The sequence below is a fragment of the Mandrillus leucophaeus genome, unplaced genomic scaffold (assembly GCF_000951045.1).
Source record: "Mandrillus leucophaeus isolate KB7577 unplaced genomic scaffold, Mleu.le_1.0 Scaffold667, whole genome shotgun sequence".
NCBI lineage: Eukaryota > Metazoa > Chordata > Mammalia > Primates > Cercopithecidae > Mandrillus > Mandrillus leucophaeus.
The window spans coordinates 1,512,483-1,534,850 of NW_012107219.1; the positions used below are offsets into that span (position 1 = coordinate 1,512,483).

General features: G+C 43.6%; 1 protein-coding gene across 1 annotated transcript in view; it reads right to left on the reverse strand.

The window, feature by feature from the left end:
• Window positions 1–22,368, reverse strand: part of COL22A1 (collagen, type XXII, alpha 1) — a 263,426-nt gene that overhangs the window by 26,209 nt on the left and 214,849 nt on the right. Inside the window, exons 46-53 of the mRNA XM_012001612.1 lie at window positions 20,852–20,905; window positions 16,516–16,569; window positions 12,408–12,461; window positions 9,935–9,988; window positions 5,647–5,700; window positions 3,099–3,143; window positions 2,209–2,262; window positions 708–761 (exon numbers count right to left, since the gene is read on the reverse strand). Of these exons, the coding sequence (XP_011857002.1) occupies window positions 708–761; window positions 2,209–2,262; window positions 3,099–3,143; window positions 5,647–5,700; window positions 9,935–9,988; window positions 12,408–12,461; window positions 16,516–16,569; window positions 20,852–20,905 (423 nt within the window). The remainder of the gene's footprint in view (window positions 1–707; window positions 762–2,208; window positions 2,263–3,098; window positions 3,144–5,646; window positions 5,701–9,934; window positions 9,989–12,407; window positions 12,462–16,515; window positions 16,570–20,851; window positions 20,906–22,368) is intronic.

The window sequence follows — 22,368 nt, forward strand, 5'->3', positions numbered from 1 at the left end:
AGGAGAATCGCTTGAGCCCAGGAGGCAGAGGTTGCAATGAGCTGAGATCGCACCACTGCACTCCAGCCTGGGTGACACAGCAGGAATCCATCTCAAAAAAAAAAAGTCGGGGGGGATATTTGGAGAGAGACACAAGCAGGGAGAACACAATGTGAAGATGAAGGCAAAGGCCAGGGTGGTGCCCCCACAAGCCAAGGAATGCCCTAGGGAGTCAGCAAAGCCCCAGAAGCTGGGAGAGACACCTGGAATGATTCTGTCTTAGCCTCAGACGGAACCAACCCTGTTGATCTGAATGTCAGGCTTCTGGCCTCCAGAACCATGAGGCAACACATTTCTGCCATGTACCGTATTCCATTCATGGTACTTGGTTACAGCAGCCTCGGGAAACTAACCTCTAGCAAGCACCAACCCCTAGTGTGGCCCAGAGCTAGAGCAGAGCATCGGGGCAAAGTCCTACAGAGCTCCAGTGGTGCCCGGTGGCACCTTTGTAATTTTTCTATTGTTGTGGGGGATGGTCTCAGAAAACAATCTGAGTGTTGGGGGAGGTGACTAGGGGGACTTAAGGGGGCAGCTATTTACCAACTGCTAAAACATATTACAATTTTTTAACAATATATATTGTGGCACCAGAGGGAACTAACTAAATATCATCGTGGTAACAGGCCCTGCAATAACATGAAGCACATTAGTCGCAAAGCAAAACTCACCGGTGGGCCCCTTGGTCCTTGGGGACCCTGTGGCCCAGTGGGTCCAGTGTCACCCTGGAACAAAGAGAGAAAGGTGGTGTCATCACCAAGTAGCTGTGTGAAGATGATGGCATCACAATTTCAAATATTAACCAAACCTCGCCAAGTTACCCAAAGGAACCAACAAACTGTCCAGCATGTTTCATCATCAATTGTCCATTATTCCAAATATGAACAAACTCCCTTCCTGTGGGTGAGTAAATGCACGCAAGCCCGCATTTGTGCATCCATTTATTCAGTTACTTTTTAGACATATGCATAGGGCTCCACACATTAGACTGATCTTGTAAAACAGATTCCACAGCTAAGAAAGCACATGTGAACTAGATCAGATTTCTCCTAAGCATCCTTTCCAGCTCCACTATTTCTGGGAGCAGATCAGCCACAGGGACCATGTGCTCTGGTGTGTCAAGAGCCATTGGGGAAGAGTCCACTTCAACAATTTAAAGGCAGATCCTGAAGGACCCATATGGTGGGCATGAGACCACTTTGTACCTCAGTACCTGGTGCCTCTGCGTCTGACCACACGGCCAGTTCCATGATGCCACTCTGCATCCCATATGTCCAGCCACCCTGCAGGATGCCATATGCAAAGGGCTGGTCCCTAGGGGATGTGGAGCTGCTGGATTCTGGACTCCAGGTAAGCTATTCCTGCCTCTGACTCTCTGGGTGACCATAAGTCAGTCCCTTAATCTCTCTGGATCTCAAATTTTTCATTTGTACACCTGGGGTCAAAATTTCCCTTGTTTTGGATGGGCACAGTGGCTCACGCCTATAATCCCAGCACTTTGGGAGGCCAAGGCAGGTGGATCACCCGAAGTCAGCAGTTCAAGACCAGCCTGACCAACAAGGTGAAACTCCATCTTTACTAAAAATACAAAAATTAGCCAGGTGTGGTGGCAGGCACCTCTAGTCCCAGCTACTCAGGAGGCTGAGACAGGAGAATTGTTTGAACCCGGAAGGTGGAGGTTACAGTGAGCTGAGATCACAACACTGCACTCCAGCCTGGGTGATGGAGTGAGACTCCTTGTTCTGCTGAGATACCAACACCAAATAAAAGGGAGAGCCATTCAAGCGGTGTACAATTAACACAGCACACGGTGGTGGCAGTGAGGAGTGTTTAGTTTCTTTGAGCACTGCAGAGCCCGAGAGATGGAGAAATAATCTGGGAGAAACTCTGAAATGCCTCTGAAGTCCATTTAAGGCTGGACCCAACAGGCCTATCATTTGTACCAGTGGACAAATCACGACTGATCCAGAAAAGCTTCCTTATCAACCATAAAGCCCAGGTACCCACCCACTAGGCTGGAGGCTCCAATCTCATCCTTGCCAACCAATCCTGTGACGTCATCTGTGTGCCTCTTGGCAGTGCTGCCACCAACCACTGCGGGGCAGTTTCTGGGTGTCACTTCCTTGATACCCCCAGCCCCAGCCCAGCCAGGCCCCATAGGACCCCACTTACATCTTTTCCTGGTAACCCTTCCTGACCAGGAGGCCCCATGGCACCAGGCTCTCCCTAGGAACAAAAAGGCCTGCCATTAGGGAAGGAGATGCTTCAGCCACTGGCTGCCTCAACCACAGGGGCATCTGAGGAGCTGGGAGAGGTGGAGAGACCCAGGGGCCCCGTCAACTTCTGTACGCAGAGCCTGGCCCTGAGTTGACGTCTGGGGCGCACCCAAGGCCAGCTGTGAGTGCCTGGAGCCATGCTGTGCCTCTCTGTGCAGCTCAGGCAAGGAAGAACAGCAGCTGAAGGCTCTGGCATATACGCTTGGAGCGCTGCCTCCTCATCTGCTCATGCACTTGACCCTCTCTACACCTGCGCTTGCTCCTTGGTGACTGGATCATGCAAGGGATCCAACCAGCTGACCCCTAATGTCACTTCCATTCTGGGCATTCAGAGGAGACAGAGGAGTTAAAGGATAAGAAAATAGTTTCTGGAGTCTTCCCATCCAGGGCAAAAGTGATGCTTTCCATATATAAGATCTAGGACCTTGGGAAATTACCCATGTCCTCTGGGCTTCAGTTTCCTCCTCCACAAAATGAACATAATAGCAGCAACCGCCTCACAAGGCTCAGGGCTGACGTGTATGACACACCCGAGTCCAGACTGATTCGGCCAAACTGGTTGGCCATGATAATGTCTGGACCCCAGAAAAACCACCTGAGGGAATTAGGCCAAGAGGTGGGGATGGTGCATCCAAGGTGTCCCTGTGCTGGCCTGTTCCATGCTGGTGTGCTCCATGTCCTCTCTCGGGTAAGGCACTGCCATGGCCTGCAGGCTGCAAGAACCATCTGTCTGGGAAGTGTAAGCTCTGCCCACCTCAGGGGACCTCCAAAGAGGCGCCCACTTACTCGGGGACCAGGTGCACCAGAATCGCCTGTGTGTCCCTTGAAGCCCTAGAAGGAAGAGAATGGAGTTACCCCATGACAGAGCAGACTCTTGGGGCAGAAGGCAGGCATCCCTCCCCGCCTGCTTTGACCCACATTGCCCCCACTCATTCTTTACCATTTGCAGGATACTGAGCCCTACTTGGTACCACACTTGGTGCCAGAGGTTTGACGGCTGGACACCAAGAGCCCTTCCTCCCAGCCCCCTCTGTACTGTGGGCCGCGCTGCCAGGCCTCATCCCACAAATGCCTCGGAGTGTCAGGGCGTTGCCCTACTGGTTCAGGTGTCTCCTGCACTCCTTGTTCCTCCTGATTGTTCCAGGCTCACAGCACATGGCTTGACCGGCCCCTCTCTGCACGGCTCCGGAGTCAGGTGATTCCCTTGTAGGGAACATCGCTTTCACCCATAGTCAGGTCCTGTGGCCCCTTCCTCGTTCCTGTGGCCATTGCTGGTCCTACCAACACCCCTGAGTACGTTCAGCTCTGGGAGTTACACCCCGAGTCATAGCGCTGGGGTGTCCTTGTCCAGAGTTGCACCTCGGAGGCATATTACCTGAAGCTCCGCTACAGAGCCTCGGGCCTTGTGAGTGAAGATTAAACCATTAGCAGAGCTGAGACCATCATTTTTAATCTCCAGACCACTCTGACAGTGTGGAAATCCTCACCTGGTGGATGTAAAGCTAAAGCTCAAGGAAAAAAAAATGCCCGCCTGGCATAGCTTTGCAGTATTAAACTATGGAAAGGATTGCCATATGCTCTTAAGTTTCATGGAACTGCGCTGACTTCGGAGTTAGGTCTGGGATGGGCCATGGCTCCCACTTTGTAGCTGTGGGATCTTGGGAGCTCTACTTCTCTTCTCTGGGACTCAGTTTCCACACCTGTAAAATTAGGATAGAACCTACTTCTGCAGAGTTGCCATCAGGACTGAATAAGACTAAATAAGGACTCCACAGTGCTCTCCAGTTGCTCAAAACAGTCCAGCTACATTTCCCCGGAGAGGGCTGGGGTTTTCGTGGGGCTCCGCATCTTCCTTAAGGACTCCAGAATTCCAAATTCAGCCAGCCCAGAGGAAGAGACTCTGGTGTGCTCTCTTCCCACCTAATCATGACAAAAGCACCAACGGGGGGAGCCACACTCAATGAGCCAGGCACTCTGCTGGGAATGTCACATGTCCAACCTTCTCCTTTAGTACTTATAACCACTCTGCAAGAATGGGAGTCATTATGACTGCCGTTTCACAGAAGAAGACACAGGGGTTCAGAAAGGTCCTCGTTGCGACCAAGGTCACAAAGTCAATACGTGACAAAGTAAAGGCTGAATCCAGGTCTTTCTATCTGAAAACCCACTCCATTCTACAAAGCTTTATCCTGACTTATTCTATGTCAGCCAGACGAACTTGGTCTTCTTTTCCCTGCCTGGCTTTCAAACCTCAGTACTTTCATTACAACTCCCAGTTGAGAGATGGGTCTTGCCCCCAATACAGGTGCCATGGGTTTCCCGGCTGAAAGGGAGCCCCTGTCACTCCAGGAACCACCTTTAATCAATTGATCACTAGCTCAGTGTTGCAGTCCCCATGAGAGGTAATAGTCCTTATTCTCGGGTGTTTTCTGGTGCAATCATGTGAAAAACCAGGGGATTTAGGAAAACAGAAAACTTATTTTTGTATTTTATTTCCTTCTTATTGAATACTAGCCAGAAAGTTGATTTTTAAAAAGAAAAACATGAAGAAAACAGAGCTAGGATTTTGATCTGCTGGATAAAATCCAGATAATTTTAGGATAATCATTTAAAATCATATTTTTTTCTAAAAGCAATTTAAGAAATTGTGAAAACAATTTTGAAATTATGAAGAGATGAAACACTTAGCAATAAAACCCAATAACCCTAAAATACATAGAGTTCATTTTTGTAGGTAAATAGTATCTGTGTCTGTTTATATGTATAATAGCTAGATAGCTAGATATAGATGTACATATATAGACGCTAGAGTTCATATATAGAAAAAAGGACTAGAAAAAATACACTGAATATTAAAAACTTTACTTCTCTGTTGTAGAATTAGAAGTAAATTAATTTTCTTCTCTGTACCATTTTTTGTGTTCTTTTTCTTATTATTACCATCATCATTACTATTAATACCACTAGGCAATGGGAATGGGTTACTTTTACAATTGGGAAAAAACCGTAGCTATGGAAAGTGTTCAAAACTAAAATTAAGATTCATTTCTAGGCTCTATTATCCAGAGAAAACCCATTGAAATTATAATAAATTGGATAAGAACAAAGAAAACTTTTAGCAACAACAAGGTAATGGCTGCAATTGTGAAAATGAATTTCACAGCTATGTAGTGTGACAAAGCTGAACTGACTGCACAGAAGCACAGCCGTCTGGAGGAGAAAGACTTCCAGGACCCCATGATCGGGCAGTCTGGGCTAGCCCTGCCCACAGTGGTGAAAGCCATGTGACTGATGGGCTTGGTTCTACTGTTCCCAACACACATTGCACACTTACAGGTGGGCCTCGGGCACCCTCTGGTCCTGGTAGACCCGGCTCTCCTGCTTTGCCCTGAGAGTAGGAAGAAAAGAAGAGTTTGAGAACAACATTGTAAGAATCTTCCTATTCCTGGCTCTCTGTGTTTCCTACCATTCTATTCCCACAAGCCAGTCTCTGTCCACCCTGTCAGCCCTTTCCCCTGGCGTCTTGGTCCATCTTAATCTACACAGGTCTCCACCATGTATTCAGGCCTATTATATTCCTGGTTTTCCTGGGATGGTGCTGGTTACACAGGTTTCATCTCCAAATTAATGATGCCTAGTACCCCCCCTTTCACTATCAGAAGCATCTTCGTGTGGATGAGAAATTATATGGCCATCTTAGCTTCACAGATGACTTTATGCCCACTTGCAAAAAAACATGTCAAGGCTGCTATTAACATTTGCACTTTACCGATGGCAACACTGAGGTTCAAAGAAGTTATATTTTTATGAAGGTATTCAATAGCAAAGACAGGCTGAATTCCAGCTGAGTGCCACACCCAAGCAGATGCTGTTTCCAGGTCAGCCGCAGTACATACTGGCAGGGTGACCTGTGACGTACACAGCCTTTTACTCACCCCATCATCTTAAACGAGCTTGTCAGAACACTTTTGTTATTTAAAATTCTTTACTGCCCACAGCTTGGCATTGCCCTGCACAGAACCAAACCAGGAATAGAAGACAACTAGAGGCTTGGCAACTTAGGTCCATATAAATTGAAGATGGGGTCAGGGGAAGAACGAGGGGAGGAGGGGCAGAGGAAAGTAGATGAAAGGCTAAGTTTGATGGATGGGCAGAAGGGGCAGCACGTTGGGCCTGGAGGACATGCCTGTTCCCAAACATTCTGTCCACCTCATGTTTACAAGTTATAAACCTTGGAAATTATATGCAGCCCATTATTAGGGAGCAGGGAGAGAAAGGAACATCCTTGGATTTAGAAAAAAAAAAAAAAACTGTAGAAAGAAGGGTGGGGCCTAAAGCCCTGACTTGCAGGTTTGCCTGTTTCTTAGTTTAGTTGCGTGATCTTAAAGTGTCATTTTCTTTCTCTGGATCTCTGAATCTGTAAATTTGGGACAGTCCTCCCTTGTAGGTCTTTGTGATACAGGGTGTACATAGCCTGGCTCCTGCCTCAGAGTCAACTGTCATGGCCATCACTGGCCCAAGGCACCAGCAGAAAAATGGAACAACCAGTAGCTACTGAAGGTTTTCACTATGATGTCACTGATGCCTGACTCTTGTTAACCCTCAGGCAAAACAATGAGGCACATAGAGGTTCAGTCATCTGCTCAAGGTCACACAGCTTGGGTTCTAATCCAGGCATTTTGGTTCTAGAGTCTGCACTTCATCCTACCCTATAATTAATGCTCAAATATCTCTTAATAAAAATTAAGCAACAGGCAACACAAAAGGCTGTCTATATATCCATGTGTATCCATTCATCCATCCATCCATCCATCCATCCATCCATTCAACCATCCATCCATCCATCCACCCATCCATCCAACAATCCATCCATCCATCCATCCATCCATCCATCCATCCATCCAATCCTCCCTCCATCCCTCCACCCCTCCATCCATCCATCCTATGTTCTATTTATCCGGTTGGTCTGTCTAACCATTTGTGCTCCTCCCATATACAAACTCTGAATGGGCAAGTCAACTTGAAGAGGGGCCACCGAGTACCTGTAGCAGATGCTGCCGTTTTCCAACCACATCCCCTGGGGCCCACCCAGGAAAGTGCCTGCCCCCTTGTGGAGCAGTTCCTGCATAGGCTGAAGGGCAGACATAGAATGAAGATGTTCCCTGACCCTAGAGGATGCTTGACTTTGAGGTGTGGAAGGCCCAAGTGCAGGGAAGTCAATGCCTCCAGGAGCAGTCAGAGGATCCCCAGTGAGACTGGGCCCCAGCCTGGAGTCACCAGTTGCCAGCCTCCCTTTCCTTCTTTCCCAGTTCCATTCCCTTCGTCCCTCCATCACTGGTTCATGGGATCACCTCCTAAATACTCTACCTGCATCAAATTAGGCATTGAATAGACAGACTGAATGAAGACCAGTGTCCTCAGTTATTCTGAACTGTAAACAACAGCCCCTCAGCATAATACATGTTCGGCAGAAAGGTCAATGTACTGCTCTGCAGCAGCAAACTCCGGGGTCAGCCTCCAGGAGTGTGAGTCCTGGATGCTTCATTTACCAGCCCTATGCCCTTGATCAAGCTATCATCCTCTTTGTGTCTTAGTTTCTTCATCTGGGAGAAATAATGGTACCCACAGCCCATAAGGTTCTTCTGGGGACTACAGTGGAAAAATGTAAAGAAGTGCTCAGTGCCCACCCCCAGGCGCACACACAGTTGCTGTCAGCCACGGTGTAATATGTGTGCTTCTCTCTACCCTTTCCACATTTTTGCCCAGGCTGAATGCCATTTGCCCACCATGGGCAGCTCTGCTGGGTGTCAGTCCACAGCACCTCATCGAGACTTTTCAATTTGCTCAGCTGCTAAAAGCTCTTTCTTTTGCTGTCAGCAGTGAATTTTGGTTTCAGCATCTGGCAAACAGTGTAAAATGATAAAGAAGGTGCTTCCAGCAAGTTGCGTGAGATTCAGAATGAGTCATAATAGTTTATGATCAAACAAATTAAATGGAACATAAACCTCACTGTAGAAACTTTTATGTAGTTCCACTTAGTGGTTCTAAAGGCTCTGCAGTTCTAGCCTCACCAGGAGCCACAACTAGGGTAGTTGGGAAAAGTAGCTTACTAAAATAATTGATAGTTAGATAAGCCTGATGCATTTAACACATTTTCTACATTACATGATTAACCAGCAACTCTGGCAAATTGGTGTATTATTCTCATTCTATTTCAGAAGAAACTGAAGCTCAGAGATGCTTTCTGACTCACTCAGATCACAAAACCTAGTAAGGAGTGGGGCCAGAATCCAAAGCCAGCTTTTATTGCTATTGTTATTATTGTTGTTGTAATTTTGGCATAAAATATTTTTATTTAATCACTATATTTTAAATTTAATTTTATCAATAAGTAATGCATACTCATGGCTCCAAAAAACTAAGGAGATACTCGTAAAATAAAATACCATGGAATAGAAAGTTGTCTTCCTACTGCTATGTTCCCGTGTTTGACAATCATCCTCCCATGGACAGGAACTACTTTTATGGGTGTTTTATGGAGTCTTCCAGAGTTCCTTTAGATAAACACTGAAAAAAAATAGGCCCACAACTATTTTTATACAAAATAGGACAGACTATACACACTGTTTTACTCTTTGCTTTTCTACTTCACAATCTATGTAGGAGCAGTTCTGCATCCGTATCTAGAGAACATCCTCATTCGTTCTGACAGCTCTTGATATTCTATGGTGTGGACAGCTCATCATTTAACTAGTCTCTTACTGGTGGGCATTTGGAGAACCCAGGTCTCTAAACCACTGATGCCATCCTTCATCTTCCCCTTGGTGTAGTGTCTGTGAAAGGGCTTTGGGAAGACATAAGAGCTGCTAGGAACCAATGAATCATCATCATGATGAATCTCTGATCCATAGGCAAGAAGGACTGACCAAGCTCAGTGAGCACAGCTTTGAAGTCACAGATTCGGGTCTTTGAAAATCCCTGCACATTCCCAACTAACAGCTACTGGGGCCAGCTACCGAGACATTCTCACTAGCACTTGCTCCATCTCACTGTGTGTCCCTGGACAGCTGACATTAAAGAAAACCAAAACCGAAACCAAAATGAGAAAAATCTATGCCAGAGTTACAAGTATGTGCGTGTGTGTGTGTGTGTGTGTGTGTGTGTGTGTGTGTGTGTGTGTGCAATCCCACAGTCTCTGGAGCTAGCAGGTCCAACTCAGATTTTACTGGAATATCCTGGTCTCTCCAGATATCAGCTTTCTCCTCCAGGCCATGCTTATCTACTTCAGGTTCCTCTATCATATCAATAGGATTGAGGCTACAGGGGGCAGTACAGCAAAATGTGGAACAGGGACAGGAGCCCTGAGCTCAGGTTCAGAATCTGTCACCAGCCCATCATGTGACTTTGGGGCCATTTCACCTCCCCGAGGCCCAGGTTTCTTCTGCTTTAAAATGGGGACAGCAGTGTTTACCATGCAGGGTTGTCGGAGTATATAAATGAAATAATGCACAGAAAATGCCTATCTTCGAACCTGGTTCAAAGTAGCTCCCCACACAAAGTAGTTGTTATTGACGTGTAATGGATTTGGCATGTGATATAATAGGAAGTTTAGAGTCCTTTACCGGCTCTCCAGGGGGACCTGGCTTTCCATCTCTGCCTTCTTTGCCTTCTTCTCCCTGCAAGAGAAACTCAAATTGGTTATCAGGTCAAAGAAGATTCAAGGGGATGGAAAGACAAAGGCAGTTTCAGCACGTCTTTCTGCCCAGCTTCCAGCAGTTGCATTCACAGCTGGCAGCTAAGGCAGCGTCTCGACAGATGGAATTGTTCTGATTTCCTGGTTTCTTTCTTAACACCAAGATTCTGGCTGTGGATCTCTGACTTGCAGTATCTGGCACACAGTGGGAAAGCAATACATTTTGCAATAGCATTATTATGATTGCTATTGACCTAAAGAAGCCTCTCCTGGGCATTTTCATGAATTCAAGTGTAGAACATGAGAGCCCGGTGTCTGGGCCTCGTGGGTGAGCACAGTGATGGGTGACGGGGGAATGTGGATGCCGACGATGATAATGAGGACATTCAATAACACGCAGGAAGGTACTCAGCATGGTTTACCGCTGTGAGCACAGGAGGAGCTCGGTGAACGACACAGCAAGGAGCACCTCTGGGTCACAGAAAGGCTATAACATTGTTCATTTCTTTCCTTGAAGTGGAAACAGAGTGATAAAGAAACAGAACAAAGCTGGGGCTGTTCACAAGGTGCCAGGGAAGTAACAGGGCCCAGTCTTTGGCTTAAGCCTAAGGACAAAGGTAAGCAGAGGGAAGTAACATGATCAGATTTCCATTGGAAGGAAAGAAAGGATGGGGGAGGGAGGAAGAAGGGTGGGAGAGAGAAATTGATATTATTAAGAAAATAGCATAATCATACGTAGGTTGTATCTCTCTTCTCCAGTACTCTAGAACTTTGATAAGGGGTTAACACAAAATCCAAATTGGAGTTTTCTCTCCTTAGCTTTACCACTGCTAAAATTAAATCAATATATATTTCCTAGCTGCTAAGGCATCCTAGTCTCCAGAGTTGCAGTTCATACCAACATCCCGGCATGTCACTTCAGATCTGTGTGCCCTGGACAAGTTACTTAACCTCCAGGTTGCAGAGTTACAGACAGGACTGTCAGTGATGCCCTGGAAATGCCTTCTTGATCAATGGCAGTACATATCAGATACTGTAGGAGAAAGAGCTCTAAGAAGCGATTCATTCATACACACGTTCCTTTCGTCAATATTTGCTGTGTGCTCATTATGTGTGGGGACTTAAGGCTAAACAAAAGCAGATGTAGTTCCAGCTCATGCAGAACCTAGAGCACAGAATATGACCCCATGATTAATTACCACACATGCTTCAATGTTATGTCCTCAAATCTAACAAACAGAGGTGTTTGTTGAATGAGTGATTCAACCAGACCAATGAATAATGGGAGAACTAATCAATCCATTACATCAATAGAAATGCGATCACCAGATGAGATAAGCACTCAGAAGAAAAGGAAGAGAGAACCTCTCCTAGCCTGGCAGGGAGCAGGGAAGGAAGTGATAGCTGAGACCAGATGGGGAAGATCAAAGGCATCTACTAGTGAAAGAAGGGAAGAGGCACCCAGTAGCCTGGGAAGGGGTGTAGAGTGTGGCAGGAGAGAATTCTGCGCATTCCGGGAACCAAAAAAAAAAAATCCAGTGTGGCTGGAACAAAACAAGGCACAGCTGAGAGTGGGGTTGGGGGGACTGTAAACAGTAAGTGCTACAGCAGCAGGCAGAGGCCAGACAAAGAACCACAAAATAATTTACTCTCAGTGCAGAAGGCAGTGCGTGGCCTTTGTGGAGGAATTTATTACAAATGCCTTGAACAGCTCGACTCTAATGAGAAGGATACTAAATTGAAAAGTTCAGGATAACATCTTTGGAAAGCAATTTTGCAGTATGTATTAAGAACCTTAGATGTTTCTCTACTACGGCAAGCCAATCATATTTTGGAGGATCATCATAAAGAAATTTTTTAAATGCTATGCATACAAAATTGTCCATTGTAGTTGCTTTTTAAAATAATTGTGAAGTTTATGAGGCAACTGAGAAATGATCATATATATTATGGTACATCCATTGTATATATCACATGTAAAGTTCATGAACATTTAACACTAGTCTGGGAAATGGAAAATGTTTACATTACCACAAATAGTTAATTATCACAGTTTTACATATATGTGTGTGTGTTTTGTTTTAACAATATAAACATATATATATGTACACATACATATATATGTAGAGACAGAGAGAAAAATTACTATTTAAATAAGAAACAACTAATATATGCCTAAAAGAAGCACAAGATTAAGACTGATTCTACCCAAATTTTAGTTGGCTTTGACTGATAAACAAGTTAGTGATTATTTTATTTCTAGTTTTCTACAACATTCAAAATTCCACTAGTGGCCAGGACTTGTTTTGACAGCAGAATATATTTTTGTTTCCCTGTTTTTATAAAAAGAAACTAGGTTGTGTTTGTTTGTTTGTTTGTTTGTTTTTATAAAAGCCACTTACTGGGATTCCTGGCAATCCAGATGGGCCTTGGGGGCCAGGAGGGCCTTCTTTTCCCTAAAAGATCCAAGACATAAAAACACCATGAAAACCTTTGCTGGCTTTTTTGGAAGTAAATGACTGACTTCACACGGAACTGCATTCATGGGTTTGGGGAGTGAGTGGTAAGAAACAAAGGGTGCTTCTGTATCAGCCTCATGGCTTTCTGAGCTGTGTTTCCCCCAAGGCAGTCAGGTTCCCTGGGACTGAGCATAGTCACCCCTCTTGGTACATACACTAGGACTCATTCTGGCCATATTATTAATACACAGGCTTAGGGAAAACTGAATATTGGAATGCCTGTGGGAAGAAGCTATTGGGGTTTCAGTATCCACAAGACCTGAGTCCAGATCCAACTCTGTATTTGTCCCCAGACTTCCTGAAGTTCACATTCTCTACCCATATAGCATATACCTCAGGACCTTGAGGTGTTGTGCATACAGAACTGTACACAAGTGGGGAGAAGACCAGTGGCATGTATAGTGGATAGTTTATTATTTTCATCTTTTTTTCCAGAGGCTCTTACATGTTTTACCAATAATTGCTTTACTCTCTCTTTTTTTGTATTTGAAAAACTGTTGTACCAAATTTCATTAATTAATATTTTATTTCCCATTTTATTCATCAAAGACTTACATAAGTATCAATCAGAGCTTATAAATCAGTATTATCTAATCAGTGCCCTAATTCCTATCATGGTGAGTATGATCATATCACCCCGTGTCTTTATCGTGAGTATTTAGAGCTGACAACTTTCTAATCTCCTACTAGTATTTACTGGGAGATAAGACACGGATGCCAGGTTTTACATTCTAATTCACATGCCAACAAAATGAGGTATTCTTAAGGTTTAGGCCAATGCATCATAACTACTAGGAAAAAATAAAATATTCACCCCTCCCCACATCACAACACCTACAAACACATAAGAAAATTAAGTGGATATTTTTGGTCAACCTGAGACAAAGATAGAGCTATTATTAGAGACTTTTAATTATTGATAATGGAGCTTCCTGGGTTCCTTTCTGGATGCTTATTTTTCAAATTCCCTAGTGTGGAAACACCAGTGATCTAGGACTGGAGTCAGCAAACTCCAGCCCATTACCAGATTTGTTAAATGAAGTTTTATCAGAACACAGTCACACCCACTGGTTTGCATGTTGTCAAAGGCTGATTTTGCATTAAGTGTTTGCTAATTGGTTCTTTATGGAAAAAGTTTGCCAAGTACTGTGTTAGACCATTCTCTTAAAACTCAGGTGAGGAAGGCATGGTCCCATAATAAGAATGTGGCAGATTCAGGAAAGAACTCCACCTCTGACTCCCTGTTCAGTCTTCTTGCCATCACTAGACTTTTATTTATTTAGAAACCAGTTCCATTGGCAGAGAAGCTGAAAATTAAAGCATGGTAGACTCCTAACCAACCTCCACTTGACCAGCCCCCATTATAAACCAGCTTCCCCATCCTCTCCAAACACCCATGCCTGGTCACAACACTGCAGTACACCCTTGCCTGCAGTACACCCTTGCTTGACTGTTCCTACCGGATGAGTTGAAGGCTTGCAAGGGGTCAGTGTGCTTGTTCCTAAGCCTGTTTGCATCAGTTATTTGCTATGAAAGTCATACAATTGTTGATTAAACAATCCAGTAAAATTTAGGTGGAAAAAAGAATACACTTTTTATGGAAGTTAAGGCAGGGTTTTGAAGACACTGGCCAAAAGTGAGTCATTCACCACTCACCATCTAAATCGATATAGCTATAATATAAGACACCTACAAAAGATTAGGAAAAAATTTCTAAAAATGTAGAACTCCACATTCATATTGTTACACATATGTTGTTATATTTTCAAACCGCTTTTCAAAACATAACAAAAAGTGATCAGTGGATATTCTTTTTACGTGACTGATGACAAGGGACTCCATTCATTACCAAAAATCAAAGCAAAGGCCTTAATTTTGTGTCAAAAAGTCTGCCAAACAGTTTGTCTTTTAATTCAAAATATAACAGAACTAAGGTTTGTATGTATCTTTTTATTATAATTTTGCCCCCATTTACCTTTAAAAATTACTTCTATTGTCTGGGCGCCATGGCTCCTGCCTGTAATCCTAGCACTTTGGGAGGCCAAGGTAGGAGGATCACTTGAGGTCAGGAGTTCAAGATCAGCCTGGCCCACATGGTGAAACCCCATCTCTACTAAAAATACAAAAAATAGTCGGAAATAGCTTGAACCAAGGAGACAGAGGTTGCAGTGAGCCGAGATCATGCCACTGCACTCCAGCCTGGGCAAGAAAAGTGAGACTCTGTCTAAAAGAAAAAGAAAAAAAAAATTACTTCTATTTTGAAACTACCAATGCTCACTGGGCAAAGAAAACTTACACCATATTCTGGTTTGACAGTTATGGTAAAGTTTCAGCACCACGGACAGCTTCAAGTGCTGCCATAGCTTGAGGAGCGGTCCCATGACAGAATCAAAATCTTATTTAGTACAGTTTCATTTCTAAGAATGTCATAGTTTTATATCAGAGATCCACTTTTTTTTTTTTTTTTTTTTTTTGAGACAGAGTCTCACTCTGTTGCCCAGGCTGGAGTGCCGTAGTGCAATCTCGGCTTACTGCAACTTGCGCCTCCTGGGTTCAAGCGATTCTCCTGCCTCACCATCCCGAGTAGCTGGGACTACAGGAATGTGTAACCACGCCCAGCTAATTTTTTGTATTTTTAGTAGAGACAGGGTTTCATTGTGTTAGCCAGGATGGTCTCAATCTCCTGACCTTGTGATCTGTCCACCTCGGTCTCCCAAAGAGCTGTGATTACAGGCGTGAACCACTGTGCCCAGCCCAGTATATTTCATATTTTATTTATCCTGGGACTTCTAGATGGGTGGCTTCAAGAGGATTGACCAGATGAGCATCCTAAACAGAACCAGGTGGCTGTGATTTTTCAGACTCAGCATCCCTCTGGCTGCCTGGACCACCCACACGGTGGGTCAATGTGGAATAGCAGAAGGAGCACTGAACTGAGAAATCTCAAATTGACTCAACTCCCAGCTTGGACACTAATTTCTTGTATGACTCTGACCAAGTGACATAACCCCATGGGACTCTGACCTCCTCCTTTGACATGGAGGAAGTCTTATTAAGTAATAATGTCCTTTGCACATGCCCTTCACACAGAACTCCAGAGCTACCAGGGTAGGGATGGCCTGCTTGCTAGCTGGCCTTGGAATATGATGGTGAGATTCCTGTGGCCTAGGAATTGTGCCTGGTTCTAACATTCCCTCACTGTGTGACCCTGAACTGGACATTTCAATTCTCCAATTCCCACTTTCCTTATTTATAAAACGGTGATAATGATTCACGGCCTTTCTAACTTACAGGGCTGAAGTGGGAGGAGCTGTCAGATGAGGTAAGGAATATTTATGTACTGTATATTCATTTACATGCCATGCATGTATTGGCTAATAACATAATACCTACTAAACTGTGGTTCACCCTTTATGGCATTGAAACCAAGAACGGTTCTGGCAACTTCACGAAATGAAATCTGGATTTTGAGATAAAAGCCTTGGGTTCAAAAGCCAACTCCACTAGTTATGGTTTGAGGTCCTTGACTAGTGACTTCTTTTTAATTCCACTCTCCTCTTTTGAACAGTTGGGATAACAATAGCTGCCTCTTGCCTGATATTCCCCTGGTGCACACCATAGTCCTAAGTGAGTTAGTGCTGAGCTTTTCCACTTCCCCGCACCTGCTCAAAATAGAAACCACACTGACAAGAAGTTGAGATATGGCGCCTAAATCTAGGACCTATTTGCATTGACGGTTGTAAACTGAATTCTGGAATCACAGATTTTCATGTCATTTCAACCAAACCTTTACTTTAGTAGCAAAGTAACCAGGGGTCCAACAGAAAGCAAACCCTCCTGCAGTTTCACTGCAAGACTTGAAGTGAAAAGAACCTCAAAAATATGTGAGCCACAGGAGTAACACAGGACCAGAGCAGGATTGGTAGACACTTGGGGTTCCAGAAAGGCTAAAGATAGACTAAAAACAGATCCCATTCCTTGAGGAACTTACAGGTGACCCTTGGATTCCTGGTGGTCCAGCAGCTCCTGCAATTCCATCTGCCCCCTAAAAAAGACAAGGTAGAAAGCTAGTTTCTTGTGCATCTGGACAGAGGTCATTAGCACCCTCTGCTTTAAATACAAAGCAAATGATACGGTTGGTTATTTGTCCCCTTCAAATCTCACATTGAAATGTGGTTCCCAACATTGTAGGTGGGTCCTGGTGGGAGGTGATTGAATCATGGGGACAGATCTCTCACGAATGCTTTAGCACAATCCCCTTGGTGACAAGTGAGCTCCCACTCAGTTCATGCAAGATCTGGTTGTTTAAAAGTCTAGGACTTCCCCACCCTTACTCTCTTGCTCCTGCTCTTGCCATGTGACACAACTGGCCTTCCTCTATGATGGGAAGTTCCCTGTGGTCTTATCAGAAGTCAACCAGATGCTGATACCATGTTTGTACAATCTACAGAACTGAGCCAATAAACCTCTTTTCTTTATAAATGATTCAACCTCAGGTATTTCCTTGTAGCAATGTAAAAACAGCCTAATATAGCAACATGCAGATCTTACATTCTGTGCCCCTTCCTAGCTTCCTGAACCATAAATATTTCAAACATGCTTCTGCCTCTTCATCAGGCTGAGCTATTCTCTAGGAATACAAGATGTTGGGAGAACAGCATCCACATTTTAGGAAGGGTCAATGCATTAGCCAGGCAGTTACCCCTTTGAAAACAGTAAATGAACTCACTTCAGGATGGGCATTTTCAGCTAGTATCCAGTAACATTTCAGGACAAAAAGCAATACATGGACAACTAGATTTATCTTCCAGGAGATTAGGAAGGCAATTGCTGTGTCAACTCAAGGGTGAAGAGATGCACAGATGGATGAATGGAAGAAGACTTCTATGCAGCTGAGCAAGCAGCTCAAAGTGAGCTCCAGGCACACTTTTGCTGGGGGCTCTTGCATATGCTGTTTCTTCCCCCCATATTCTAGTCCCCCACATATGCACAGGCCTCATACCCTCCCATCCTGCAGGTCTTAGCTTAAATATCAGCTTCTCAGTGAAAGGTTTTCTGCCTACCAGACCCCAAATTGAAAGACTTACCCTTCATCATCCCTGTCCTTTTCTGTCTACCTTCCTCCACAGCACCTGCAAACATCTGACATGCTAGTGTTTATTTATTTCTTATTTATTTATTGTCTACCTCCTTCCACACACCTCCTACTTCATGAGGTCAAGAACTTCCATTTTATTTCCTTCCTCATTGGAACTAAAACGGTACCTGGGATATAGTAAATATCCAATATTCTTGAATAAATGAATGAATTAGAAGTCGAACTAACTGGGCTATAAAGGCAGCAGTTCTTTAGATAAATTCACACCTATGCCTCTTACTAGCTTTGGTTGAGTCATGTAACATCTCTAAGCTTTAGTTTCCTTAACAGTGAAAGGCTGGAAACTGCACATGCCATTAGGAAGGGGAGGAGTAATGAGGCAATGCTTACAAGGTGCTAGGCTTAGAAGAGAGGGTATTGGTCAGAGTGTAGCCTCTTACAGTCAGAGTTCCTGAGCCGATATCCCATTTCTCCACTGAAGAGCTGTATAAGCTTAGGAAAGTTACCTGACCCCTCTGTGCTTCAGTTCCTTTGTAAAATGAAGGAAAAGAACAGCGCCTATTTTATGTGGGTTGCTGAGAAAATGGAATTCATGACACATAAGGAGTTAGCACCAGAGAAAAGCTAAGGGCTGTCCAATAGGGAACTTCCATGAATAGAAGTGCCTATTGTCCACCCCAAGACAAGGAATCCTGCAGATATTAACTAAATATAAAAGCCTAAACAAGCAAGTTCCCACAGTACTCTATTGATGTCTTTCCAGTAGCCTTTATTTAATCGTTGCATACTTTTATCGAGTGCCTAAATTGTACTAGGTACGAGCCACATGTTAGAGATACAAAAATGACTACATCATGGTCTTGGACCTCCAGGAAATTTGAGATAGCCGTAGAAGATCTGTCTTATTTTCTATGTATGACAAACTTCTAGGGCAGGATGCAGTTGGATGTGTCTCTATCGCTTCTACTAGGTAGGGACCCAGTAAATGTTCATGAAATAAAGGGATAGTGATAATATTTTAACAAGTAGCCTAAGGTTCATGCTTTAATTAAATATCTAGTCCAAAGCTAATATAACAAAACTAAATTTTTCTACATAACTTTGATAAAAACCTTCTGGCAGCCTAGAGTCTGGAATCTTGCCAAGTTGGAACAAAACTTCCTCCTGCATATGGGGATGGGGTAAGGGTTTTATCTGGAATAAGGATGCTGACTGAGCACCAGAAAATAAACACCAAAAGAAAGAGCTTTGTCAGCTCGCTACCCATATCCCTGTGTATTTCCAACAGGGCCTGACAATTAATAAGCACTTGAAAACAAGCAACAACAAAGAGTAGAACTAAAACAATGCCTCCATGACCAGAAAGGCTAATTTTCTGCTGTGGAGTTGCTTCTGCATGACTGGCTGCTGAACCTAAACAGGCAGCTGCCTCAGCATCCATTCCCACAGTCTATTAACAGTACAAGGCACAACACAAAATAGAAGCTCAATAAACATCTGCCAAGTGAACTGAAAGCATTAATCAGCTGGAGACAGACAAGCTGGCTTCTGATTATGATTGTTTCTGGGCCTCCAATACATCATCTAGCATGAGAATAATAAGCCAGGAGTCATTTCCTACAGTAGTCGTAGAGTTCTAACTTACTGCAGCTTCCAGTGAGAAGAGATCAGGGTTTTGGTTTCACTGGGAACATGTTATAGGGTTTGGAACTACCAGGGTGGAGTGGGCATGAGGCTGTAATCCATTATTCATTTGCTGAGATCCGCAGCTGTTAAGGTGTACAATGTCATTAAGGAAGCTAATGTCATCATAATATAAAATTATTCATGAATAAACTATTTTTAAGTAAAATTAGTTGCCTCTCAAATGCCCCTCTTTGCTTAACACTAACACCTCTCCTGACTACCGATTGTATCAGCATCATTATCAGTTTCTCTTTTTGCTGATTGTCAGATGCTACAAAATCCAATAATATGCAAATACAGTGCAAAGAAATTACTAAGTGAAATTATAAACCTTGAAAGAATTGTAGAATTTTGTGAAGTTAAATGATAGCAAACTGATAAATTCCCTACAATATTCTTCACAAATGTGCACATGGCAGAGTTGGGCCAGGTAAGATGTGAGGCTGATAAATTAAAAATAATATTAACATCAAAGGCACATGGGAGGAAAATGTGTTGAATATTAAAGACTTAAAGTAGGCTTTCTGGGAAACTGAATAGTGCTTTTGTAGATAATTTACCTTTTTGTGAGTTTGCTCTAAAAGTCAACATGAAGTGAAAGATACCATGTCATGCTTTCATCTGATTTTATTGAAAATATACACTTAAAACAACATAATTTATTCTCCTAATTAACACACAGTTACAACTAGAAGTCGAGTTGTTTAAAAAGAAGACAAAGCAAGCTTAATTTCATATATTTTAAATTTATACTCCTAACTGAACCTCTTCTCACTATACTTTTGAACAGGGTATTTCCTATTTGAAGGGGATTCCTTTTCAGTGGTCTTTCAGTCATTCCAGAAATCCTCTCCTTGCAAGGTCTGGGACAACGGTCTCGTGCGGAACCCATGGGAAATCCCAGGGGACTGATCCTGGGCTTGGCAGGAACACTAATTTCCCGTACCTGTTGCCATGGCTACCCATGATGGATATGTGGGCTGCAACAGCAGTGGACTCTGATCAGAGGAGGAACATGACTAATCTATGGGCAGCCTACACTGAAGGCAGAGGGAAATGCTGAGAAGGGCACCAGTCAATGTCTAGGCTACAGCTACTGTAAGAGCAGAGAGAACATCTGCTCAGGGGGACCAGTGGAGATCATTGAGATAATAACAAGACAGGTTCCCTATAACATGGGGAAAGCTGCTTACGATTTCTCAGTTTCTACCTTCTTTGCTTGACATGATAACCTTGAAATACTGGCTTCCTACCCACCCAAGCTCAATTTGAAAAAAGAAGAAGCAAATCTGTTGTTTTGCCAATGTCCCCCAATCCCGACATCACTCTAATTACATGGTCCCTCAAGCCTACTCCAGACCCTCTGCACTTTCCCCCACACGCCTATGGGACTTGCATTTTTAGGTCATCTCTGTCACATTTTGGGTATTGGCCCATCCCTTAAAATGAGAGACATGTTCAGTGTCATATCATGCCTGGTGAGTACAGATGTGCATTCAAATGTCAAGGCCAAAAGAGGAGGGGATTAAAAATGATTACTTACTGGTGGCCCAGGGTTCCCTGGGGGCCCCATGAAACCCGGAACTCCAGGATGACCCTAGGAAAATAAAAGATGCAATTCTTTAAAATGACTCTAAAAAACACTTTTTACTTTGTGCAAATATCAAATTTCAGGAAACAATCCAGAATCCACCTTCCAACCCTACAAACAATTTTGATTAAAGACACTGACAATAAAAGGGACTTCTTTTTATGTATCTCAATAGTACCTGACAACATTTATAAAAACAAATATATCCTGAAAGTGGATTTGCTTCAAAATAAGGTGTGGGCAGGGGGTGTGGAGAAATGGTTGAGGATATAAATGAAAACAGGAGGGGTCATAATAATTGAAAGTGGTTGTGGTTAAGTGCAGGGTACATAAAGGCTCATTTTATTACAGTCTTTATTATTTACATATGCTTGAAGTGTTTCATAATAAAAACATAAAACACAAATAAATGCACACAAACACAATGTACACAATGGAAATGGTTAGGTTAACTGAATTACAGCCTTCATATCCCGGCAATATTACAGTTATTTTAAGCAAGAGATTTGTTTCTCCGTGTGTAGAGAAGTCTATTGCATATTATAGAATAAGCTGAAAAAGTTATAGAACAAAGCTTGGAATCTAACACTTAGTCTTGTACAACAATGTTATGAAACCAAACAAACCACCAAGAAAGAAATGATTTCTCTGCCCTCCACCTCCAAGCCTTACCACTGAAACCACAGGCTACACCATTCAATGTAGAGTACATTGCCTTTAATAAGTCATTCTTATAAGAATAATCCAAACACATTTTGTTTTTCCAAATATAGAAGAGACTTTAGCCGAGGAGCTCATTCAGACTTTGAGCACAGCTCTCATCTCACTGCCTGTGGGTTACTCATTCATGTCCCTCATGCCCTCACTGAACTGCAAGCCCAGTGAGGTCAGGAGTCTGTCCGCGAGTCATTCCAGATCTCAGAGCCAGGTGCAGTACCTGGCATGGAATTGGCTGACAATGAGCACTGGCTGTGAGATGCAGAAGAGAGGGAGAAGTAAAGGGGAGGGCAGTTGGGAGAGGAGAGAAAAGAGAACAGGGAAAAGGATGACAGCAGCAAAGCTGGTAGAATTGTACTGGGCAGAAATCAGCTGGTTGCACTGGATAGAGGACGATAGGGAGGACATGCTCAGATCCACAGAGAGAGCAGCGAGCCCTCATTGGTACCATCCTATAGCACGTTAGGAGCAGTGGTCCAGCAGGCCTGGATATGCACTGACCAGAGCATGGAGTGTCTGTGAAGCATTTCAGCTAGCACCAAGAGAGCAAGGTAACAGTAACTTGAGATGATGGGAGGGAAGAAGGGGGTATTTTGTAATGAATGACCATTTCAGTGGGAAAAAAAAAAACAGTAAAGGTAAAATAGTACAAAAAGAAAGAAATGAAAAAGGAAAAGGAAAGAAAAGGAAGGAAGAAACAAAAGGAAAGGAAAGGGGAAAGGGGAAAGGAAAGGAAAGGAAAGGAAAGGAAA